Source organism: Amblyomma americanum, chromosome 4, assembly GCF_052857255.1.
Source record: "Amblyomma americanum isolate KBUSLIRL-KWMA chromosome 4, ASM5285725v1, whole genome shotgun sequence".
Lineage (NCBI taxonomy): Eukaryota > Metazoa > Arthropoda > Arachnida > Ixodida > Ixodidae > Amblyomma > Amblyomma americanum.
The window spans coordinates 114,666,766-114,691,740 of record NC_135500.1 but is presented as its reverse complement, the minus strand read 5'-3'; the positions used below and the strand labels follow the sequence as shown (position 1 = coordinate 114,691,740).

Below are 24,975 nucleotides of genomic sequence, written 5' to 3'. Positions count from 1 at the left end.
GGAAGAAAGAGGAAATTGAAAATTGCATTCTGAGTAAACTCAGTGCAACTAGTGGTGCATGCACAGTAGTGCCTAGGCACACTCACTCGAAATGTGCCGCTGATGCTTTCCCTAAAAAACTATCCTGGGTGCGAGTAAGTGCCCATAAGGGCACGGCCCGGCTTTCACATACAAAGCGCATATGCAGACACAACAAATATGACCAGTGCGCGCCGACAGTGCCATCTGGGGTAGTACGGGCGGGAGAGGCTTCCACGAGTGTGCGCGCAGCCTTGGCAGCCTGTCAGGCGAGCCCGTGGAGCTCACTTTCTCGCCCAAAATTGGCACCGAATGCAATGCCCAGCCTTCGCCTGAAGAGAGCGGCCGCGTTTATTGCGTCAGCGTTTATGGATGCCCAAAGCTTGGTAAAAGGATTGGAAAGGTCAGTGCCATTGGCACACCCGTCAGCTGTGAAGCCCTTTGCGCTCTTCACACCTGAAACCTAGCTTCTCTCTCAGATGATGCGCGTATGTGCAAGGCACACGCTTGCGCCTACTGCGGTAAAACACAAGGAGCGGGGTGGGCCTGATTTCATTTCATTAGTTGGTGATCACTCTTCTCACTCTCGCTGACACGGAGGAAGAAAGGAGTGTAAGGAAAAGGGAAGGCGAGGGCAGGTGGCATGGCCCACCGCCGGCCGCAAGGTCACAGCAGTAGCAGTAGCAGTAGCATGTGTCGTCATGTCAGCGGTGTGCTCGGGGCACTTACAAGACGACAATGATGAGGGCGAAACCAGAACTCAAGATGACTATGTCATCGCCCTCACCCACGAGATGGTGCAACAGCCGCACTGAAGTGGCTTGCGAGCTCGCAACATAAGCAAGATGCGTGTAGCACCGTTTGCAGCTGGTGGAGAAAAGGCAGAAGGACCTCTTTAACTGCAAATAACAGTTTTTCCCATAAATTATCTGCAACACATTTCTGACGGATTCTTAGCATGCTAGGAGACAATTTTCGATGTAGTGAAATTTCAGTATTGCAAAGTAAACAGCCGATTTTACCGACTTCGTTAAATCGAGGTTTAACTGTAGTTCTTGCCGCTGCACACAGGGGACGCCACAAATTATAGCACAAGGAACAGTCCCACTGCCCTTTGTTTCTTGCTTCTCCTCCAAGTTACACCAATGATGCTACAGAACCGGGAAAAGTGCCCTGAACAGCCATGGCTATAATAGAACTCTTCCATGAAGCACACCAATGCGGCATACTTTGCGATTACTCGCAGTGTTATAAGCAACAAGTGAAACACGATAAAGTAAGCACGTGCCATGTGATGCACTGCGAGCCCCAGTGGACTGGGGTGCAAAATACTTGGGCTAGTAGAGGGTTAACATGCAAACAGAAAGAGGCAGAGCAAAGGAAGGGAAAGAGACCTTCTTGTTGAATTCTCGTCTTCTCCGTGTGTGCACGGGGCCATCTCCACTGCCATCCCCTCCTCCGCTTATCGCATTTCCATCGTCGTCCACGCCCTCACTTTCCTCTGCACACAAAAGGAGAATGCACCACTGGAAAAATCCGTGCCAATGCAAACAGGAAAGCCACTCAATTCTGGGCAAGCAACACCGAATGGCAATGGCTTCCCTTGCCTTGTGCTTTCACTCACTGATGCTCAAACTGCACCTGGTCGCATTCATCTTTGCAGTGCCTACACGAGTGGAATGCCTTCTGGCACCCCTGGCACCTCACGGTAAGAGGGAGCACCACCCAAACAAGCATGTGCCGGGAGTTGCGGAATGCTGCCTAAAAGACCCATGTGCTTTTCTCACTTCTCTCATTCCCTGGCTATCACAATGTCATCGGCAGGAAACAGAACTTGAAAATTTGGCACCAACAATTCTTTTACTAGCAACGTTCCACCACTACTCGGTCACCGCCAGGGCATTCCTCAAAGGAGATATTGGCAGCTGTTTCCACAAGATCCAGTTGGCATGCTCACCAACATGAACATGCAGTGGTAGTACGAAACGAAGCACATTATCTGCATGCAACTAATGACGACTTTTCATAGGTGCGAGTAGAAACCATTTTTTCCTTGCTCCAAACAGTTTTCCTCCGGATGGATGTTGCCCACGAGACATTTTCAACCTCAGCACAGAAGTAGGAGCAAACTCATTATTGTATACAAACTTGCTGTTCCCTTTCAGGTCGGAGCTAGCCGTATGCGCAACAAAAGCCACACACGCACCAAGCATATCAGGGAAGGAATGCACAATACTACAGTGCCTCAAAGCTGGGCTTACCATCACACCAGTCTGGTCTAGGCGGTGGTGGGGGAGTGTCATCCACATCACCGTAGCGCTTGAATAGCTCCCGAAGGTAGTCCGCCTTGTAGATGCCAGGGGGCCGCGCCTGTGGAGGTTCACACAGGCGGTTCAAGTGTTTTCAAGCACCAGCCCTTAGCACCTCCGCACAAACTAGACCCAATTACACACGGCTGCACTCAGAGACCTCGTGAATCAAGGAAAAAAAAGGGGTGGGGTGGTGGGGGGGGGGGGGGGGGGGGGGGGAGTTTAAACACAGATGACAAGCACGGAAAACGCAAACTGTTGGCAAGACTTGTGATACTGGCACCACAAGACGCAGCAATAGCAGACAAAAATGCAGCACTGCATCTGTATGAAAAAGAATGCTTCTGACTCGTACCATGTAATATCCGAGATGACGTCCCCTGAGATAGAGATGAACCCACAAGACTAGGCTGCCCACTAATACTTGAACACCTCACGCATAGTGAAAAAAACAGTGGTGCAAAAAGATCTCGACAAATTTCACAAAATCCCCAAAAGCTTGCATCACCCGAAATTCACACCCCCCCAAAAAGAAGCAAATAAAATCTGAACTGAATTCAATTGTGAGGTTTAACATGCCGAAGCGATACACAGGCTGTAAGTTAAAACACAAGATATGTACTGATGCAATTTCATTCTGAACCAAAGAAGTCCTGCATTTCCTTTTGAGTTTTCTGTTTCGCGAGGTCGACCAAAACAGAATAAAACAGAATTGTAGAAACTTTGAACAGAGCTCGTGTGTTTTCAAGAACAAGCTGGATCCTTGCAAAGCTGAACCCAGAGTTAAGTGCAGAGCACTACTGCTGCAGCGACAAAGGCACCACAACATAGTTCTTGCCTACTGCAAGGGCTACAAGTGAAGGAGAAAATGGCGCCACACTCTAAACACGGATATGCCTATATGGGGGTAAGAAGGAAATAAAGCGTCCTCCAGAGTACTCCTTTTTAGAAAGGGAGTGTACCAGAGCAGTTTACTCCCTTTATAAAAGGAAGCGCTTTAGAAGGCAACTTACTCCCTTTCAACTACTTTCAGTTTAGAATGCAGCATCTCTAAACCACTGTCCAATGGCAGAGATGTAAAGTCACATCGCTACGGCACACATGCGCAGAGACATAGGAAGGGTGAAGAAAGCATAAAACAATGTGCGAAACCACCAGGCTGGCTGGTTGGCCGGTTAACGCCAGAGCAAATGTGCCACTGATCAGGGGCGAAGTTGAGCAACAATGACAAGGACACAGTGAAAACATTGGGAGCCAGAAACAATGTTGTAGCTTGCCTCACAAGATCCAAAGCCTGCCGTGATCTCCACATCATGTTACTGCCAGCATTCGCACTTCCCGCATTAGCATCAGGCACGGTGGCGCAGGAGGATGCTAGGGACCCCGGGTATTTTCCGCACCGTACACAGTGTGCTCTGACCAAGGAATTTCGCAAATTTGTATCGCACCGAAGCACACATCAGCCACGACAATGTCACAAAGAATCTAGAGCACTCTCCCCCAAGCTGTCCCTCTACTGAAGGAAAGAGAAGTTTTCCACATGTATTTCGCAGATGAAGACCGCTACACCCACATTTCACAACACAGCAGACGAAATCAAAAAGCAAGCCCAGGCAGATTTACCTGAGCGAAGGCTCGGATTGCTGCGTCGACACTGAAAGCAGAATGAAACCAGAACCACTTGTTAGGGTGGACTCGAGGGGTAACAGTCAGTTCTGTTCAATGCACAGCCCATAAGGGCATGACAGCAGAACTCCCGGGTGCAAATTATGCCGATTCACTGAGGCAGGTGTTTTAATACCACAATCTTCACAACAGCTGCAGCACATGCGCCATTAAAAACTTTGCAAACCCCTGGCACCAGCACCATATGTGCTCTTTTTTTTTTTGGCATGATGCCCAAGAGATTAGTCAAAGTAGGTTGCACCATGGAATTCGCCGTAATTTGGTAAATAATTTAGTATTAATTCCTTCCCTCATGTAGTAGTTGTGAAGGAAGGCAGCACTCACTGAAACCAAGAAAAGCATAGAGGAATTTTTTTTATTTTGTGGTGTTGATCAATTGGAAACGTAGTAGAATAATGATTTGTTACCTACCCGTCTGCTCAATAGCCTAATAAGCGCCTTGGTTCTGGCAGTCTTGGTACCATAGGTAGCATAAGAAGGTTCTCACACAGCTTCCGCCTTTCCGGTTCGCTCACGTTTCATGTGGCGCTCACAACAATACGGTACATTCTATGTCCGCCGATGGACGAAGGTGGCACTTTGGAACATTGTCAAGGTTAGGCTACAGGCAACATAAATACCCCTGAAAGTAGAAGATTGGACAGCCACCGCCATAGCTCAGCTGGAGGTTGTGGGTTCGGAAACCACCGGCAGCATGTGGTAGCTTTAGAGCGAAAGCTCTACTACTTCGCGACCAAAGCTGCAGAAGCTGGGCCATCACTATAACGCTGACCTTAAATAAATAATAAATAAAACAAATACTAATCGAACTGGGATTCAAATTCACGACAGAGCAAACATATCAGCTTCGCTGGCCACTGCACGAGAGCCCTTTGCTATCGCCGCAGCCGATCACTCACTTCCTGTGTTAAACTGCAACGCACACTCACGCTGTGCATGGCACATTGTCACCTTCATCAACTAAACCAATCAGATAGCTTAACCTGGGTCTAATATTGTCACCAGACGTGCCGACGACCCAGAGCCAATCAGGCTAAACACATGCTTTTCCACGTCTACCCTGTTTAACTACGTTAAAACCCTACCATTTTTTTGTCTTCTACTTTCTAACCATTTTATCTTTTAGCCATAAAATGATTACACCACTGATTTCCCATTAATCAACAACACAAATTAAAAAGCACAGAACTATTCCCCCAAGCTTTTTTTGGGTTTCAGAGAATGCTGGGTTCCTAGACATGCATGTCATAAGGGGCCCCCTCTCGTCCCTGCTCTTGTCTGCCCAATTCTTCCGTGTAGTGTTGGTTTCAGTTTCACCTCCAAAAAATGGCTGTGATGTCAATAGCTGCAATATAATCAATCACTTAATCAATCAGTTCAGCATTGTGCCAATGCGCCCGAACTCTCACTCGAGCCTACCCTAATAGCAAGAATGACAGCAAGAGAAAACAGATTAGTACATATGCGCATAATTATACCCCACGATTCAACCTTACTTATTGATGTCTTGACCACCATTTGGCCGCTACAACTGAAACCAAGGCTACACAGTGAAAGATATTCAATTATAACTTATCTGTGCACCTGAATTCCACATGATGATCCATGTTTATTAAATACCTCCCGTGTCGTTGCAAACAAAACAAAAGCATGCACCAAAAAATTTGGCATCCCTATGCCTTGAAAGCAAGTGCTAGTAAGGTTTATACTTTGCTCACAGGTCGATTATACAAGTAAATGTATTCACAGTTTTAAACTGAACCTCATGTTTCCAATACAACAGCAGCAGCTGCAGAGAGTGCAAGCAAAGACAGACTATAACACTACTGCAAATTAAACCAAAAAAGTTCCCTTCACCTCCATGACTTGTTCTCCACCAGGTAGCTGGCGATGAGGAAGCCTGTCCTGTTGAAGCCGTGAGTGCAATGGATACCTGCACATGTGGGGGGGGGGGGGGGGGGGGGGGGGGGGGGGGGGCAGCGCCAGTTAGACATTTGAGATGCCACCTTTAAGATACCGTAACAAAATGCCTTCTATGAACACACTGGCCAGCAAGAAATGCACCATGATTCAAAAAATATATATATACTCTGCTCCGTTTTGCCATCAATGATCAGATAACTGACAAGCATAACTGTACCACCTTTGGGCTAGGCAGCCGTGAGGAATGCACATCTGCGAACACATAAGACGTGTCAAGAACTTGATCCACGGCCATTACAGAACGCACAGAACCAATAAAAGAACAAAATTACCACAAAACCACTCATTCTTCTGGCTGGCTAGATCACCCTTACAATCTCCACTAATAACAAACACAACATTGCAGTAAGGCAGCCCAAGAAATTATTGTAACATAAGGTCGGTAACATTTGCCATCCTTCCAGGCGAAATGTGTAGACAGTGGTGACGACCACACCCATCCCCATCTTCGTAGCACATCAATCACCCACCACACATGGCTGACGTCTCCTTTGCACCGCAGCAGCCCTATTTTTGTAAGCCAATGTATTGCACACGGAAATACCAGTGCAGAAGCTGATCAAATACACTAGAACCCCTCTATAGAGAGGCCACTCGGACCAGCAAAAATCTTTCCTATATCAGGGTCTTCACTACCGTAAAAACCCGCGTATAATACGAACCCGAATATAATACGAGGTGAAATTTTAGAGACGCGAAATAGAAAAAAAAAATCTATCCGCGTATAATACGAGTGAGGTAAACCAGGTAAGCACGAAGAAAGGCATTTATTGCAATTGGACACCGCACTTCAATCGCTCTCATCCTCAACAGCGCTTTCTTCGGAGATTTCTTTGTCGGACAAATCTTCCCACAGGCACTCATCTTCTGTGCCATCGAGGGCGTTTGATATGCCACACTTTTTGAAAGACCGACGCACAAGGTCCGCAGGAATGCTCGCCCACGCGTCCACAATCCACTTGCACAGCGTGGCTGGCGATGCCCGCTTCAGCCGCCCAGTCGGCGTCACTGCAGGCTCACCTGAGCGCATCCACTCAGCGTAGCACCGCTTGACCGCGTCCTTGAAAGGCTTGTTTACGCAAACGTCAAGTGGCTGCAGCTGGGAAGTCATTCCGCCTGGGATGACGACAAGTTCAGTGCCGCAATCGCGTAACACTCTCTTGACCGAGTCGGCCAAATGGCAGCGAAACGCGTCCAGCACGAGGATCGACGGGAAGGACAATAGTGCACCGGGCCGCCTACACCACACGGACTTCACCCAGTCAAGGACAAGACCCTCGTTCATCCACCCTTTCTCGTGGCATCTCACGATAACATTCTTTGGCAGCTCCTCACCTTTCGGCATTGTTTTGCGTTTGAACACGACATAGGGTGGGAGCTTGTGGCCGTCTGCTGTGCACGATAGCATGACCGTAACCCGAGTCTTCTCGTTGCCGGTAGACCGGACGCAAACTTGTTTGGAACCCTTCTCGTGCACTGTGAGGGGTGATGGCATGTCCAGATAAACTAGCGTTTGGTCAGCGTTGCCTATTTGCCCTAGCTGAAAGTTCTTGGACTTCCGTAAAGAAATAATGTGGCGCTGAAAAGCCACCAGCAGCTCTTCAAACGATTCGGGCAGTTTTTGGGAAATCGACGTTCGCCGCCGTAACGAAAACCCAGCACGGCACATGTACCGGTATATCCAGTGCTTGCTCGCTTTGAAGGCGGTGCTTGGAATACCTTTTCCTCTAGCAAGCTCCCTAGCTTTTACCTGCATGAGCTCCACGCTCACAGGTAGATGTGCGGCTCGCTGTTCTCTTACGAACTCCGTCAGGGCCAGTTCAATTTCTGGGTATGACCCATTCTTCGGGCCGCGAAAGCTTCTTCGCGTTCCGCTGCAGGCAAAAAGTGCTTCCTTTTGTCGCCGCCATCCGCGGATGCTTCCCTCGGTGACGCCGAACTGCCTCCCGGCCGCACTGTTGCCGATGTTCTCGGCAACTAAAATTGCCTTTCTCTTGAAAGCAGCCGAATACTGTTTTCGTGGCCCTGACATCGTGCTCCTCCACGGCAGAAAAAAAGAACCTTCCCTTCGCGAAGCGTGGTCTATGCGTCGGCGCGTACGCTGTCAGGAAGGCCACGCTAGCCCTAGCCACGCCGTCACGGGTAACGAAGCCAAGCCGTAGCCACAAATCAATAACAAAGCCAAGCCGTAACCACGCGGCAATAACGAAACCAAAACTTAGAGCAAAACTGAAATTTTTGTTCGGATCCGCAAATAATACGAGGCGGAAATTTGAGGTGCTAATAATAGGAAAAAAACCTCGTACTATACGCGGGTTTTTACGGTATATCAGTTGCTGGCGACGGCATGGCTCTGAGGATGTTCTTGGGCTACTTACTAAATACAAAGTGTTGGCTTATAACAAACACTCAGAAATACCTTCCATCCTGCTGTTATGTGATAATTATTTATTTCCAGTTATGACATTTCATGTTATCATGTTTTTGATTTTGTTCACGTCTTGTGGAAATACTGCATTTGCACGAATACAACACAGCTACAAATAAAATGCCAGTTTGATTCCATGTAAAAACCAAAGCTTTGCATGAACATGGCGTCGTCTTCCGCAGCCTCAGCGTCATTTAAGAGGCAATAGTCAAGGGCGGCAAAACCGCCCATGCAATGCCGCCGTTGCCCTGCTGTGAATGCTCGCCCTTTTTTTCCCTTCTCTATTCATCAATGGAATTTACTGGCTTTCCTTTCTCAGCGAACCACGCCGCCTTCTTTCCAGGTTCACAGCCAGCTTTCCTTTTCTTTTTTTTTCCGAGCGTGCACGCACTTTGCCTCACAGCCCCAAGGCCTCTGAAAAGGTTGGCTATTCCTCACTTGAGTTTGGTGGTGAAGCCATCTCAAAAAGCGCCATTTTATCGTCCTTGGTATTCATTTGTCTCCGAACGTTGGCCTCGCGATCCTTGATGTCACGCGTGCCGTGATGTCATCATTCTGCGGGAAGTACGTCGCCAGGCCAGACGCTCTTTACTATAGTAGTTTCGTGTGGAGTAATCAATAAAACGCAAAATAGGACTGCAGTTTCACTTTACGACATCCGGGTTTACTATAGCGGGGTTCTGCTCTAGGTGCCGCACCTGTCCCATGAATGCTGTTCAGCATCCACCACATCTGTACACGTGCATAGCCTCCTCAGAGTCATGCCATCACCAACAACTGATATACAGCAAAGTCTTTGGCTGGTCCAAATGACTTTACTATAGAGGGGTTATATCCGGGATTGGCTGTATTGCTAGTCTGGATGCTTTGCATTTTTTTGCACCTGGAGGGTCGGTGCTTGCTGGCTCTACACCTCTGCTGCCACCCTCTCACTGCTGCCCCTTTCCTCATCAGAAAAATGCACTCAAATGTCATTTTCGTGGCACATCACCATCATCATCGTCACTATCAAATGAATACCCATTATTTCTCAAAAAAAAAAGGAGCCGTGGCCCGGCTAAAGCTTGTATGCCACAAAACAGTATACTAAGCTATCAACAAATGCGATCAAAAATGACTGGACATTCACCCCTATCGTACTGCAAATTTGAGCTACAGCTGGGTTGGAGCTAAATGCCGATAAGTACTGTGGGTGCTAAACATGCACGGTCATGCGATCAAAAATGACTGGACATTCACCCCTATCGTACTGCAAATTTGAGCTACAGCTGGGTTGGAGCTAAATGCCGATAAGTACTGTGGGTGCTAAACATGCACGGTCATTTACACGCCATCCATCCATATAGGACACAATGACATCGTTAATGGCATCCCTGTACTCGAACCTATTGATGATTGATATTCTTACCAGACCACGTGGCATATTGTCTTTATATCATGAGTGACACTGCTCCTTTTCCAATAACCACACCATGCTGTCATGATGTCACACATGAAGTCACTCCATCCCACCCAATCAGCATGGCACACAGTCATGATGTTGCAAATGGCGTCACTACCGTATTTACTCGAATCTAGGCCGACCCCGATTATAAGCCAACCCCCTAAAGTCCGAAGCCAACAAAAAAAATATATATTACCTCGAATGTAGGCCGAACAAAAAAAGCAAGGACAGCGGTCACAAAATGCAAAGAGCATTTATTGAATCTGAGCGTGCAGAGCTCATTCAACGTCGTCGTCGCTGTGTTCCTTGTCACTATCACCATCAAACAGTGCACCATCTTCGGTACTGTCAAGCGCATTAGATATGCTGCACTTTTTAAAGGCGCGCACAATCAAAGAACCTGGGATGTCATCCCACGCTGCAGCTATCCAGCCCGCCAGCTGCGATAGCGATGCAAGTTTGATGCGGCCCGTTGCCGTTAGAATGTGGTCTTCGTCAGTCAACCAGTCCGTGTAATATTTCCGCAGACGATGCTTGAAAGGTTTGTTGGTGCGGACATCAAGTGGCTGCAACTGGCCCGCCATGCCGCCCGGTATGATAGCGAGGTCCGTGTTCGGTTGGGCGAGCGCAGCCTTCACGTTGTTGGTCAAGTGCCCACGGTAAGAGTCGACGACAAGGAGCGAGTTCTTTGTCAAAAGGGCTCCTGGACGCCGTCGCCACACAATCTTAACCTTGACCTACTCTTCCACAATCGCACCCGTCATCCACCCGTTCTCATTTGCCCGCACAATGACTTTCTTGGGAATGTTTCTCGAGCAGGCAGTGTCTTCGTTTTAAATATCATATAAGGAGGGAGTTTATGTCCATCAGCTCTGCAGCACAGCACCACAGTTGCGTGCTGCTTCTCGTAGCCCGCAGAGCGCACCTTCACCTCCCTGGCACCCTTTTCATTCACGTTGTACGCCACTGGCATATCAAAATACACAGCCGTCTGGTCGGCGTTGCCAATTTGCCCAAGGTTGTAGCCTACCGCTTCTCTCTTCCGCAGCACGTAGCGCTGAAAAGCTATCAGCTTTTTTTCGAAATCACTTGGCAGCTTCTGAGTGATTGAAGTGCGACGTCGGAGGCTGAAGCCGAAGCGCTTCATGAATTTGTGAAGCTAGCCCCGGCTGGCTTTGAAATCCTTTGGCGTTAGGCCTCACTCCCTCAAAAGTTTCCTAGCTTCCGCTTGGAGCACTTCTTTTGTCACTGGAAGGGCAGCTGCTCTCTGCGTCCGAACAAAGTCGGCAAAAACTGTCTCCACTTCATAATGACGGCCTTTCTTTGGTCCGCTAAACGCCATCCTCGTTGCGGCGCACGCAAAAAGCTGCTGTCGTTGTCCCCTCCAACAACTGATGTTTTTCTCGTCGACGCCGAAGTCCCGCCCGGCTTGAAGGTTCGACGATACCTCTGCGGCTATCACAACTTTTCGCTTGAAAGCGGCACTGTAGTGGCATCTCCTGCTTGGTGCCATAGCGATAACACCACGCCGCACACCGATACGGCCGACACGACACGGGTCAAAATGGCGACTTCGCTTGTGTACGGTTGGCTACTGGCACGGCAAGTAGCGGCTGCGATACTGACTTTTCTAGATGGCGCTAGCTATGCACCACATTTAGCAGTTTCAATGAAAAACTGACGCGTTTTTTAAAATCCTCGAATCTAAGCCAACCCTTGAGTTTGGAATATGATTATTTGAAAAAAACTATCGGCATAGATTCGAATAAATACGGTATACATTCTGGTCAATCATGTAGCCCACCGCAACTCGTGTTACACCAAAGGCACCAACAAAGCCTAGACGGGAAGCATGGTCTTAACAGCTTCCGCTGTAAAATACTTAGAAAAAGTGGAACTACTGCTACCATTCCACTGCTACTATCTATGGCAAAAGTGTCTAACATCCATTAAACAATCCTTCATAGTGTGCCATCATGGGATGGCTATAAAAACTGCTAAAAGCCACGGGCCGTCATTTTGACACCTTTTGTAATACTACTATGACAGCAGACTGTGACATCTACTGTGATAGACCAAAGACTGAGACGCCAAGTTTATATTTTGGTCATGTGATCCACTAGAAAAACTGTAATATCATTGTTGATATGTAGTTTTAATTCACTACGACATTTAATCCAGCACCTTCCAAGAGCTGGAATGATAAAAAATGGCCTGTCAGTGATTATATTAGTTTTTCTAGTGGATCACGTGACCAAAACATCAACAACCTGACGTCCCAGTTTACGTTCGGTCGATGAAACTGAAACTGAAACAGAGACAAGAAGAAATCCAATTATAAATTATTAAGCAGTCGTACACGAATACCACAGGGTGCTCCATGTATACGAATGTTTAGCGCATCGTTTGAAAGAAGAAAACACGCAAGCAAAAATTTGGTGTCTATAGTCCTTTTAAGACATGACACTCGAAGCCAACATGACCATCTGTAAGCCCCGAAAGACTGCCTACCAGTAGGGATACAATTGAAGCAAAAAGGTTCAGCATCTTTCAACTCTCTCAGCCCAAGACTGAAGCACAGGAACCAGTCATACATTATTAGTGGCAGGCATCATCAACAAGGGCCAACGGAGATGGCGACACAGTTATACCGCACGTGTCAAAGAAATGCATGTGCATTCAATACATAATCAATTCTAATCACAACACATCAATGTGCTGACACGATTCACCCTTAACCCACAACATGGTCTAAGAGCTCCTCACCAATGACACAGTTCTGTTCAAGGTGGCCACTCTCCAGCATTCCCACAATGGCTAAATCAGTGCCCACTTCTCCCCTAATGACCATGCAAAACTCTGAGCAGCAATGTCCACACATTTCAGTTCAAATCAAGGTACAAGAACAAGCTTCACATGAACAGTTTCACTCCGCCTTAATCGAGACAATGGATCTGGGCAGGAGGCAGCAATGCTGGCCACTCACCGATGATGTGGAGTGGGTTCATGGAGATGAATTTCTGGCACACCTGGATGAAGGTCCTCGTCTGCTCCTCCGTGGGGCACTCCCCATGACTGCATAAGACAAGGAAGGAGGGAAGCGTCACAGTGTGTGATAAGTGGCATTGCAGTCCTTCGGCAGGCTGCTGCTTGGCTGGGGTCACAGCACCCAATCAGGCACAAGCACAAACCAAAACCTGCACCTGGACCGTCACTTCTCCTGGAGTCAACAGGCGTGCCCGTTAAAGAGCAGCCGGTAGTCTACACCAAGCCGGAGCTCCTCCACTATAGGTGCGCTTCACAGCTCACTCTATTACCTCAGCACAAAAAAAAAAAATTGAAGGAGACACTTAAGCTCCGCCTTAAGAGTATGACACGATCGCACAATGAGTTAATTCCCACATATGCAGAAGGTCATTCCCTACTTTACATAGGTCCCTGGGAGTCCTCACACCCCTCCGGGTGCAGCGTTGCAGTGGTTAAGCGATGTGCAACTGCCTTGCGATGGCAGGTGCTGCCACCGGTGGAGCTTATGCGACGCAGGTTGCTCTTCCTGAGTGATCAATCGTTGATTTAACTGCCACCTGCCACGGTGGGCGGTTTTCTCACTATCCGGTGGGCAGGCTGTGGTGACACCACAAGGTCACGTGACCTAGGTGGCCCACCTGCCTCCTAGGTTACTTCTCTGGGGCCACCTGCCAGAGCCATGCTCGCGATTGTTAACTCCCAACGCCGATAACGACAATGCCGACACTGACAACGCCGGATTTTCTGCGTAACAGGGCCTTTAACGCTCTTGAGCTAAAACTTCTTGAGGCAAGAGCTATTTCTCATGGAACCAAGAAACGCCACAAGGACAATTCAGTCTTTCTTGTAGTAGTCGCACTTCTGTTGAGTCTGCCTCTTGTTGTACCAAACCCTTTGATAAGCAAGCGGGGCACAAGGCAGAGAAATAGACTGACCCGCGGCACTGCAGCTTCAGGTAGCGGATTTCCCTCTCTTCAACCACCTTCTTGTCGTAGAAGCGGTCCGTGTTGGTCAGGTCGATCCACAGGCCCATCTTCAGCTGCGCACAGCACAGATCGGTATCAGCACAAGACTTACACACCAATCATTGGAATGCCAAGACAAATCAGCAGCAACACTGACCACCACTGGCTTTTGCATCAATACGTGCAGCGTTCTGACAAGCCGATCATTTATGAAGCATTCCAAGGTCAGACCCCATTTTTTTGGAGAGCGAGGCTATTCCAATGGCAGACTGAGCACACAAACCAGTGTTCCACGGGTAGACGGGTAGAGTGTCCAATATCCTAAACAAGGTCACACGATAGAACCCTCTGGACTGCTGCACCAAAATCAACCAAGTTGATAAGTCTGCAGCCTACATTCTGCTCAGTGACACCACTCAGACTTTGTCATCTCCAGCCAAAACCAGACAACGTTTTCTGCAAGTGCTTCACATTCTCGCTGCATATTTGTGGCCTACGACTGCAGGGTTTGACTCTTTTTGAAACAGAACACAGACTTTGAACCAAGGCACAGCAGATGCAGACTTTTCTCTCTTCCAGATCTCTGCAAAACTGGGCAGACAACTCACATGCAGCAGACAGGCTAAGGGAAACATTCAACGTAAGAAAAGCTGCTGCTTGGGTGCTCGCATTGTGTACACCCTATCCTAGCGTCAGTGCACTGAGCAAAGCCACTTTGAAAACACTAGGCGATTAACTGAGAGTTTCCTCTATGCGATACGCTAAACCCAATTAGCTGCACTAGATTAAAAAAATACAATTTAAAATTTAGTCTTCTGAAAGAATTCACAAGCATGACAGCAAAAAAACTGTGCCAATGGACAGCACAGCGACAAGACGACAGACACAGCCTCAAAAGGGCGCATCCACTGACCGGAACTGAAATGGCATGTACGAGGATGCCACCAGCAGAGCAAAATACAGATTAACGAGGCAGCGGTCGGGGCTGAGCGGTTGTATATCTCAGGAACATAGAAAGACACAGCCAAATAAAAAGGACAACAGCAAGAAAGGGTACAATGCACACCCTACAGCACACATCAACTTTCTTGTCGCCTTCCTCCTCCTGTGCAGTGCCTCTTCCTATTTCAAAAAGATAAAACCACAGCCTTCCCCCCTTCACTCTTTCCCTTCCACAAAGCAAAGACATGAGTCCCTGAGCACCTTGAGGCTGGAGAGCGAGGCCAGGAGCATGGACGGCGGGAAGCGGCTCTCCTCAGGCACTTGACTATCATACGCTTCACTCAGGGGAGTCTTGAATGGCAGGAACTTCTCTGCAAAGAGCACGTGCGTGCCAGGGGGCCTAATTACCACATGACATCCTCGCCACAAACAGCATCACAAAGAGCAAGGCCACTGTACTATGAGAATTTCACCGCCGAGAGCATATGCCCTAGCTTAACGTGCCTTTGGGTGCCCTTCTCAGAATGCAACCTGCATGTGTCCTCAAGGTCACCAACAGTAACCATGGAAGAGCTTGAGGGCCTTTGCTCAATTTTATTTGTGATATATAGCCAGCGGAAAGCCAGGAATTCTGCGCATTGTGTTACTCTCATAGCTGGCTCCTCCCTCGTCTGTTGACATTCCATGCAGAGGGTGGCTCAATATGAAAAGGAACACAAAAGTGCGTGTTCCCTGTCATACTGAGCCACCCATACGTCTGTTCATGTTTCATGCCAGCTTAGAGAACTTCTGATGTTTGCTGATAAATGATGCAAAAGGCTTTACCATTTAAATGCTGCAAATTCAGTTTATTCTGAAAAGTGCTCAATTAAGCACATTTTCTTTAGGTTTATCGCAACTGTTGAAAGTTGCTGGCAAGCTGGCCCACAGTCACAGGCATGCATGCTTTCAGTCGGAAAAAGCTCGTTGGCAGGCACTGTACAAAAGATAATTTGGTTCACAGCTGCCATCTCCAGGAAACCTAAGAATGAACAGGTGGAGCAAGAGCACAGTTGTTAATTAGGAAGCAATAACAACAATAGTTATAGAGGAGAAACATAACTATGATTGTAGCAAAATGTAATTTGGAAAGCGAGACCAAATGCATTCAGCCTTGAGGTATGCACTGATTTCACCCACCTTATTTCCCTGATATAGCTCTGCATGTACTTCAACAAGCTGGCACCGCAATCAATTTGCTTGACTGGCTTTTTTCCCACCAAGCTGATATTAGTGTACACTGTTTTCTGGCCAATGTAAAAATTATTCTCAAGCCATTCTTCGAGCAAAACGAAGCCAAGTTGCTGGAAAATAGAAATGCTCTCCCACAACCACATCTCAGAGAAACGGGTTGCCAAGTCAGGTTCAGGATCTCCCAATCAATTTCAGGGCATTTTTCCAATTCTTTTTTTCTCTTGATAAAGTAAGAGACAGACAAGTTTGTAATCCTCATTTTCTCAAAGCAAATGGTCACATTCATTCGTGACGTAAAAGTATCACTTTGCACCGAAAAAAAAAAACTTCTCGAGCAAAGTCGTACCGCAACTTGTCCTCATAAGAAGAAACAAAAAAACATAAAAATAGCAATAACTATTGAAAAAAAATGAGAAAAATGGTTATACTGATGCCGGCAATACATCTCAATGTGTAAACCACTGGTATGCGTAATAGTTCTATACGTCACAGCATTAGTTCACGAGGTCCCGACCTTGGGAGCCACTAGCATTTCTAAACACCTTCTCCATTTCTGCATTTTGGAAGAAAACGCCCTGTAGCTGAGACAAAGTTGCACAGCGACCTATACTCCACAAAACAGGTCTATAACTGAAAGTCACTTTAAATCTATTTAAAATCATGTGTTACAAACCCACGATGACTACAAAATGGCATGTATTAATCAGAGCAGGCTATGGTCAGGCTAGATGAGAGCTGAATCAACTTTCGCTAATGACAATGGCTTGACATGAAGAGCGTGTGTTTAGACGTGCATTCCCCAGCAACTGCATCACGGAGAGTGTACCTAAAGACAACTCACGTCTTTTAGAGCACACTGCACGCAGGTATTTGCCCAATTGCTGCTGCCTCTCGGAATTCACATCAACTACATTACAGTAAGCAGTAGCTACGATTATTTTCAATAGGTGGCAGGAAAATCAACTCTTGTGGGAGGGAAACATCATGATTGCAGGATGCATGCTTGAAAGCGGCACACGTCTTTGACAGATGCAGAAATCAAAGCCTCAGTGAAGCAAAATTAATGATGACTTTGATACGGACATGAATTCACTGTCAGTGAGACCTCCTTATATGCCACTGACGAAGGCAATAAAAATGTGACATCAAACAATTGTGCCTGTGTTTGCGCAAACCTCACATAATGCTTCAGGCCATACCACATTAGGACAACTTGAGGATCAAGAGAATGTGACTTGAGCATGAGCTAATTAATATATTGTGACTTCATAAAATTAGAAAGCTAGCTCTCTTTGACTGATGCAATAACCCCCCCCCCGTTACAGGTCTAAGTACAGCACGTGCTGCATGTGCACTATATTCATAGGAGTCAAGCAGAAAGCTTACCATCGATGAGCTGACCCTTGCGTGGGCAATTGAGCCAGCGCGGAGGCGGACCCAGATCTCCCGGGTGACGCCGCTTGCGGCTCTGGTGCTCCGCCATGGCTGCCGCTCACAGCTTCTGCAGATGAAGACAAAGACGCAACATCAACTGCTGAAGCAAGGCGTATGTTTGGATAAGCTGGTAGAACTTATAATGCCTTCTATACCGCGGAAAGTCTTTGAACCAAAAGGCTGACGACCAAGACGTTCAAAAAAGAAAAACGAGAAAACAGGAACTCCTTCGAAGTTCTGTCTCCAGCCCCAGCACAATGGCTCAGTTTTACCTTGGTCCTGAAACAGCACACCAGAACTGCCAGCTAGTGAGACACATCAATGGCTTGTCATGAGGAAAGCTGAGAAGGCAATAGCACTTGCCACAGGGCAACCAAAAACGCCAGCAGGGTATGACAGGTACACTTGGTTCCCATTTGCCCAAAGTCTTCATTTCAGCACTGCACAACAGCACTCAAATGGCCCAAGATGAACTCTGCGCCTTAGAGGAAGCCTGACAGAAGTCTGGTGCCTGCGCCACCTTGAACGCAAGTTTTACACATGTACCCAGACCTACCAACTAAGACAGAAATGACCACATGGTGGCCCAAGCGCAGCACCAAACAGAGCTTACACAGCAATGCTACACATTTAAAGCTGACAATGCAGTGTGTAGAGGCCACAATGCCAACAGTTTACAAGGGCCAGCATTGAAGCCATGGACTTAAACGCTGACAACAGGTGCAAAAAATTCCACAGGCATTTGAAAGACGGCTCAAATGGAAAACTGCAGGACAGCACCTGCCAAACAACGCAAACCTCAGCTTTGTGGGACTGGACTCCTCACAGCCCCCCCATCACGGCTCTCAAGCACGTATCTTGTTAATGGTTTAAATCGTATGCACTATGAGGTAACATTATGGAGACATTGAATGGCTTGTAGTTGATGCACAGTTAGCACACAAACACAGGAACTCCTGAGGCAGTGCATAATAATAAAAGTTATCATTAAGGTTGTTCCTTAATTGCACGGGAACTTAGCAGACAGATCTGGAGAAAGGCCATTGAAAGAAAATGTCGATGAAAGCCGTAAAACATGGCTGCACTTTGTGTGGTTGTGTAGAACTGGAGCCAGACTAGAGAATGCTAACGGGAGAAAATATTGAGTGCTTCTTCACTGCTATATTTCAGCTAATTAAACGTTACTTTGTACCAAGTAACTGAGCATGTATTGTGTGCCAAATCAAGCAAAGCAGCTACAAAGACAAGATCCACATAGCAGATACAGCTGTCTTTTAAGTATATATTCTTTTTAAGAAAAGCATGTGAACCAACTCTTTTCACATCTCTTATAATGATAGAATGACTGCATGCTCCCACTGCCTGAAACTTGAACATTCGTTTATAACATCCACAAAATTCTACAGGCCCAGAAAACAAGAGACACAAGCCCTTGTTTATGCTCAAGAGAAAAGCAAGTATCACAAGACCAGTGAGGCCACAGTTACAACTACTACTGTAAAATGTGAGGTTACTGATTGCGGTTGTAAACTGTACTTTGAAAAAACTTCCACAGCTATGCCACTGAAAAGCCAGTATGCAAAATCTCGTAACCCTGAGTCTTTTTTCTCTTATAACCTTTTCTTCCTTTTTGTTTTAATGCACTCGCAAACACAATTTGCTTACCGCAAAAAAGAACTGGCCAAAGGTCGCCCCACAAAGGGGGGCAGGCTTTAAAAAAAAAATACCAAAATATGCATCACTGATGGCATAGCAGTGGGTGTAATACGCCTGCAAAACTCCATTCTGGTTCCCCTATAGAACAACACAACCCCTTGCTTCTTTTTTTCAGTGTCAGCCTTCAGGATTATGCTTGGAGCATGAAACAACACAACTAAGCAGGTGCTCAGGAACAGGTGTGAAAAACTTATCCCAGTGAGAAAAAAAAAGAAAAAAGCACTGTACTGAGGACAACTGGATTAAAAAAAAAGACAGCAGCAGAAGAAGTAACTGTGAGTGCAGTGCAAAATTAAACACTGGAGTTATTCACATTCAGCTCATGGTTTCTGCAGTCACTCTGCCCTCCAACGCGTTGTCACAATGTGGAAAAGGCAGAGGTTCTGACAGTGCGACTGCCTACAACATGATTATGTCACAAGGCTCTGACTACAAGAAAAAGCCTCAAAGCACAGAAACCCCACAAAGCAATGCTGAAATGCAAGGTGAAGAGACTCTCCACACTGCATTCAAGATATCTAATGATTGCTTTACTACATAAGTGGCTACTCCCAAGAAAAAAGCCGGCTGCATCAAGAGGATCAAATTTCATCCACTAGACAGTCTGATGACAACAGAACTGCACCAGCATAGAACTAGCATAGACATATACGGGACCACCCAGCTCACCTGGTAAACAATCATGCTAGTAAGTCTACACTATGCTAAAACTTTACTTTCTCACTTTTAAGCACTTCACGGCCTACAGCTTCCAGTGCTCATTTAGCAAATAATCACATTGCTATGACGATAGGACCTAATGCTTCGCCGAGAGTGCAGCATTTGGTTTATGGGGGTTTAACGCCCCAAAGCGACTCAGGCTATGAGAGACGCCGTAGTGAAGGCCTCCGGAAATTTCGACCACCTGGGGTTCTTTAACGTGCGCTGACATCGCACAATACACGGGCCTGAGAGTGCAGCGTCACAAGTGGTACTCAAATACAGTTATATGCAGGCACACAGGAACTTTATCAATATTTAGATCAACGCTATTCAAGACCCATTTACGAACATCTATAAGTGGTGACGATAGCCTATCATGACACAAAACAACGAGGAATCCCTGAGGAACTCTCTATATTACGTCTCACCAAACCAAAAGGTCGAAACGAGTCTAAACAGAGACGTGCAATGAGCACAAGGATGGAAGAAGGAACTGAATAATTCACCGCCATTCAAGGCATTTTTATTGACATAAGCGATGCGCTATCTCCCAATTCTCTCCTATGCCCTCTCAGTATGTGACGACACAACCACAAAGCACTGACAACAAATATCCTGCGAGTGGTGGACTCTGCAACGCTTACGCTCTTGAAAATTTCGCGTCACGACAACGTTCGTGAACACCACGCGCCTCAGCGATATCAGATTGTTTCGTATTGCACCGGCACCTTTAGTTTTTCTAAGCAGCGGTACTACTACGAAGCGAGTGTTGCCACGGCCACCAAGAGTTGCCACACCAGTTCGAACACGCGCATCAAACTTCGTGCTTTCGACAACTCGGGGGAAGCGATAAGCCACGAGTTCGCATCGGTCACAAAACGTGGCATCGAAACCGGCGAACGCCGCATCCGAGACAGACAGCGGTTACCGCATAAGCGAAGTCAACAGACTCGCTCGCCACGCGGAGAGGATCTCGCGAGGTCAGTCGAAGCGCACTTCGTGCCCGACTCTCGAATTTCAGGCGAGTGCTCAGACAGTTCACGTTAGTCATGCGGCGGCGCAGAGCGCGGTTTCTGGATCGCAAAAGCGACGCAGCAGAGGTGCCTACGCGGAAACGGGGGATCAACTCAACTCGGCTCTCCGCGCGACAGCGCAAAGTTACGATTCGGAAGCGACAAAGTATTCCGACGCCTCGACACGCTGACTTATCACGGGTTCCCCAACGAAAAATGCAGTGCCGCAGAAGAAAGCGAACGCTCCCTGCAAAAGAACTTGCACGAACGCAGGTTGCTCGCGATGACAAGACGCCGAGGTGCCCTAGTTTTTGGGACTGCGCTCAGCTGCCTGTGGCGTCAGCACGGTTAACTTGAAGCCCCGACAACCGCTTACGATTGTTTCCGAAACTTTGTCGACAATAATCCCCGATGCGCTCGAGCGTTTAGGAGAAAAAACAATAACTTACTCAATTCCAGCTGCACTTCACTCCGGCGTAAAGCAACCACAGTAAGAAAACTGCGTTTGAGAGTAATTTTGAGCAATCGTGCTGCTCCCTACACGGAACTTGCGCAGAGCACAAAACACAAAAAAAATTGATATACTAGTTTATTAGAGAGGTATATTTGTGCACATTAACTCAAAAGTTTGTTTACAGCAATTTTATAACCGGCATCTGTAGCACTAAACCAATTCCTCCTGAAGAACAAGCCTGAAGCATCGACTCGATTTCAATGGGTCCCGAGATCGCCACCACATTGCGCACACTGGCCGCTAGACGCCGCTAAAAGATGACCCCCAATTTCGGTTTTAATGGCTGGGAGACCCGCCGCGGTGGTTCAGTGGTTAGGGCGCTCGGCTACTGATCCGGAGTTCCTGGGTTCGAACCCGACCGCGGCGGCTGCGTTTTTATGGAGGCAAAACGCTAAGGCGCCCGTGTGCTGTGCAACGTCAGTGCACGTTAAAGATCCCCAGGTGGTCGAAATTATTCCGGAGCCCTGCACTAGGGCACCTCTTTCTTCCTTTCTTCTTTCACTCCCTCCTTTATCACTTCCCTTACGGCGCTGTTCAGATATCCAAAGATATATGAGACAGATGCTGCGCCATTTCCTTTCCTACAAAAAAAAACAATTGTTATTATTATTATTATTATTATTATTATTATTATTATTATTATTATTATTATTATTATTATTATTATTATTATTATTATTATTATTATTATTATTGTTAATGACTGGGAGACTGTGATGCATGCATGGCGGCCGATCATGCTGTTTCATCCTTTTGGCGGAATTTGAGAAACAACTTTTATTTTGTTAATGACAAAAACTTGTTTTCGAAGTCTGAGAGTGCAGCAAATGCTTAAGAAGTCTGAGCTGACTTCCACATATTACTGAAAGAGGATCATAAGTTTCGATTTCGAAATCTAAAAGCGTGCTGTGCACGCCGTTCTACCATGCCGTTAGGACCTTTTGTCTGCTGCATAACCAGTAACTTTTGGACGGTTTACAACAAAAGGAACATGTTCGAAACATCCATATTGCGGCAAGTGCTTAAAGTGGTTAGAAATGCCGCAAAATAAGTATTTACACTGCATGATTTATGGTTGTATTGTACTGTTGCCAATGGCAAGAAATAAACTACTTCGGACAAGCAAAAGGGAAAATAATGCATGAGATAGAATAAGAACCGGAGGAAGTCCGGAATTACCTGAGCGCTCAACTGTAGCCAGGTGACCTGTGGGATAGGATTAATGCCTGACGCTCAATCGATGGAAGCCGAAGACATCGGTAACCTGCCTGGGCAGTCGTTAATTGGCCCGCAGGGGGCACATCCCTCATATTTAATGTTCTTAAAACATTGCGAAGCGCGCGTCTGTTACAGTCTTGCTGCGGAGCATTGCGAGAGATTTTTCGATCGGGTAAAGCAGATCTTGTGCCCAGCCTATGCTGTTTCTGGTCATTTTTCCGACGAGCTTTCGCCGAACGGTACCTCGATCCTTGAATAACGTTGACAAATTTCAAATAAACCCATGCCCCTCTTCTCTATTCTTTTCGCTAGAAACACAGCTCACTAGGTTAATTCCCGTGTGATGCACACGCGCACAATGACGTCGGGAGTAACACAGCAGGCCTGACTGACCGGATTTCTCCAAATGAATAAGCGCGTGCGTTGATGAAATGACAACTGGAACAAGGGGAGTATCAGACGGGGCGAGCGACGTGTGAATATTAAAAAAAACTGCGCTTGGAGGCACAGACACGTGCGCACTTACAAGGAAAAATGGCATGCGCCGGTGCGATGAAGGCAGCGGAAATGGTTTCTTACTGCAGTTTCAAGAATTTTCGGGAAAGACGGCGGCTGCGTTTTTATGGAGGAAAAACGCTAAGGCGCCCGTGTTCTGTGCCATGTCAGTGCACGTTAAAGATCCCCAGGTGGTCGAAATTATTCCGGAGCCCTCCACTACGGTACCTATTCTTCCTTTATTCTTTCACTCCCTCCTTTATCCCTTCCCTTACGGCGCGGTTCAGGTGTCCTAAGATATATGAGACAGATACTGCGCCATTTCCTTTCCCCAAAAACCAATTATTATTACATCTTAATCGCAACTGCGTTCTTGTCTGTTATGTCAAGTACATGGTTTGTTAGCAACGGTTTGATGAAGTTCTTGCATATAATATGCTTCCCTGTGGACGTTATCCTTGTTCTCACAGGTCAGGACAGGCAAACCCGTGATTTTATTCACACTAGTTGTAGAGCAAACATGTGTCCAGTGGCCTTTGAAGATGTGAATTCGGTCTTTGAGCGTGATATCGACGAACTTCTTGAGGCCATGTAACACTCTTAGGAGCACTGACGTCGGGTAAAAGACTCCACGTACCCCTGTCTTGGTGGGCAGTCAAACTGTCTACAGTAACCTTTCCTTGGCTGGAAATGCAAGCTACAAACTGCAGAATGATTTGATGTGCTTGGCTGCCAGTTTTTTCCTCTAATTTCCTTGAGCCGTCTTTCCCGGATTTCTAAGTCGGCAGGAATTCCATGGAACGAAACGCCGGGCTTCTTGTTTCGCTGACTGAACATCCAACCAGAACGCAACATCAACGCATTTTCACTCGCTACTCCCTCCAGCAACAGCAGTCATCGACGCGTTACTTGTCAAACGGTAACACTAAACACACCAAACAAATAATATAAGAAACAGCGCACCAGAAGGCATACTTTTTGCTGCAACGGCAGTCGCAAGAAAATTCTGTGCTGCCTGCGTGTCGTCTGCTAGGATGGATGGATGGAAGGTAGGAGCATCCCCCTTGAAACGGGCAGTGGTTGTTGCCACTATGGTCAGTTTTTTTCCCTTATTTTTGTTTACTCTGCTGTAAGTTGTACAATTCGCCATTTCCTTTAAAAAAACGTCTTCCTACACTTTAAAACTTATGTCACCTCTCTACTTTTGTACCACCGATCCTCCAATCGCTTTTTGCTAATTTCCACCGCAGATTTATTTACATGACTATTAATTGTTATCTCTAAACCCTAAGGCCTCAGGAAGAGTGACTGTGCCTGCATCGACATCGGGATGGATACCATCGCATTTTAGGATGAGGTGTTCTATTGTTTCTACAGATTTACCACACACAGCACATGTGTCATCTTCTTCGTTAAATTTTTTTCTGTAGCTGCGCGTTATAAGACACCCTGACGTAGCTTCAAAGAGGAGGGCACTGCCTCTTGAGCTATCATAAAACGTTTCCTTCCTGATCTGCCTTTTCCAGCATCGACATAGTTCTACACTATGCTTCTTTTCCATTGAATTTATCCAATTTTACCTTCGACGTTTTTAACCTGTCGTTTAATGCTCTTTCTTTCTCCTTCCTCGTCTCTGGTAAACTTACTGGCCAGCTTTCTAGTTCGTTTCCGCCACTGTGCGTCAACGCTCTTTCTGTACAGGTATTTAAATACCTTAGCTGTCCACCGGTTATCATCCAGTTTCCTCAGGCGTTCTTCGTATAATACTTTACTCTGAGCTTCTCGTGCTTCGAACGTTGCCCAGCCCATATCCCCCTGTACTGCCTCGTTTGTGGTTTTTCCGTGGGC

General features: G+C 46.9%; 1 protein-coding gene across 1 annotated transcript in view; it reads right to left on the bottom strand.

The window, feature by feature from the left end:
- The window catches only part of mRNA-cap (RNA guanylyltransferase and 5'-phosphatase mRNA capping enzyme), a 68,709-nt gene extending 47,233 nt beyond the window's left edge, over positions 1–21,476 (bottom strand). Inside the window, exons 1-9 of the mRNA XM_077661523.1 lie at positions 21,350–21,476; positions 17,422–17,536; positions 15,064–15,173; positions 13,831–13,934; positions 12,855–12,943; positions 5,871–5,946; positions 3,951–3,981; positions 2,280–2,388; positions 1,413–1,519 (exon numbers count right to left, since the gene is read on the bottom strand). Of these exons, the coding sequence (XP_077517649.1) occupies positions 1,413–1,519; positions 2,280–2,388; positions 3,951–3,981; positions 5,871–5,946; positions 12,855–12,943; positions 13,831–13,934; positions 15,064–15,173; positions 17,422–17,518 (723 nt within the window). The 5' untranslated portion in view covers positions 17,519–17,536; positions 21,350–21,476. The remainder of the gene's footprint in view (positions 1–1,412; positions 1,520–2,279; positions 2,389–3,950; positions 3,982–5,870; positions 5,947–12,854; positions 12,944–13,830; positions 13,935–15,063; positions 15,174–17,421; positions 17,537–21,349) is intronic.
- Positions 21,477–24,975: the final 3,499 nt, after the last annotated feature.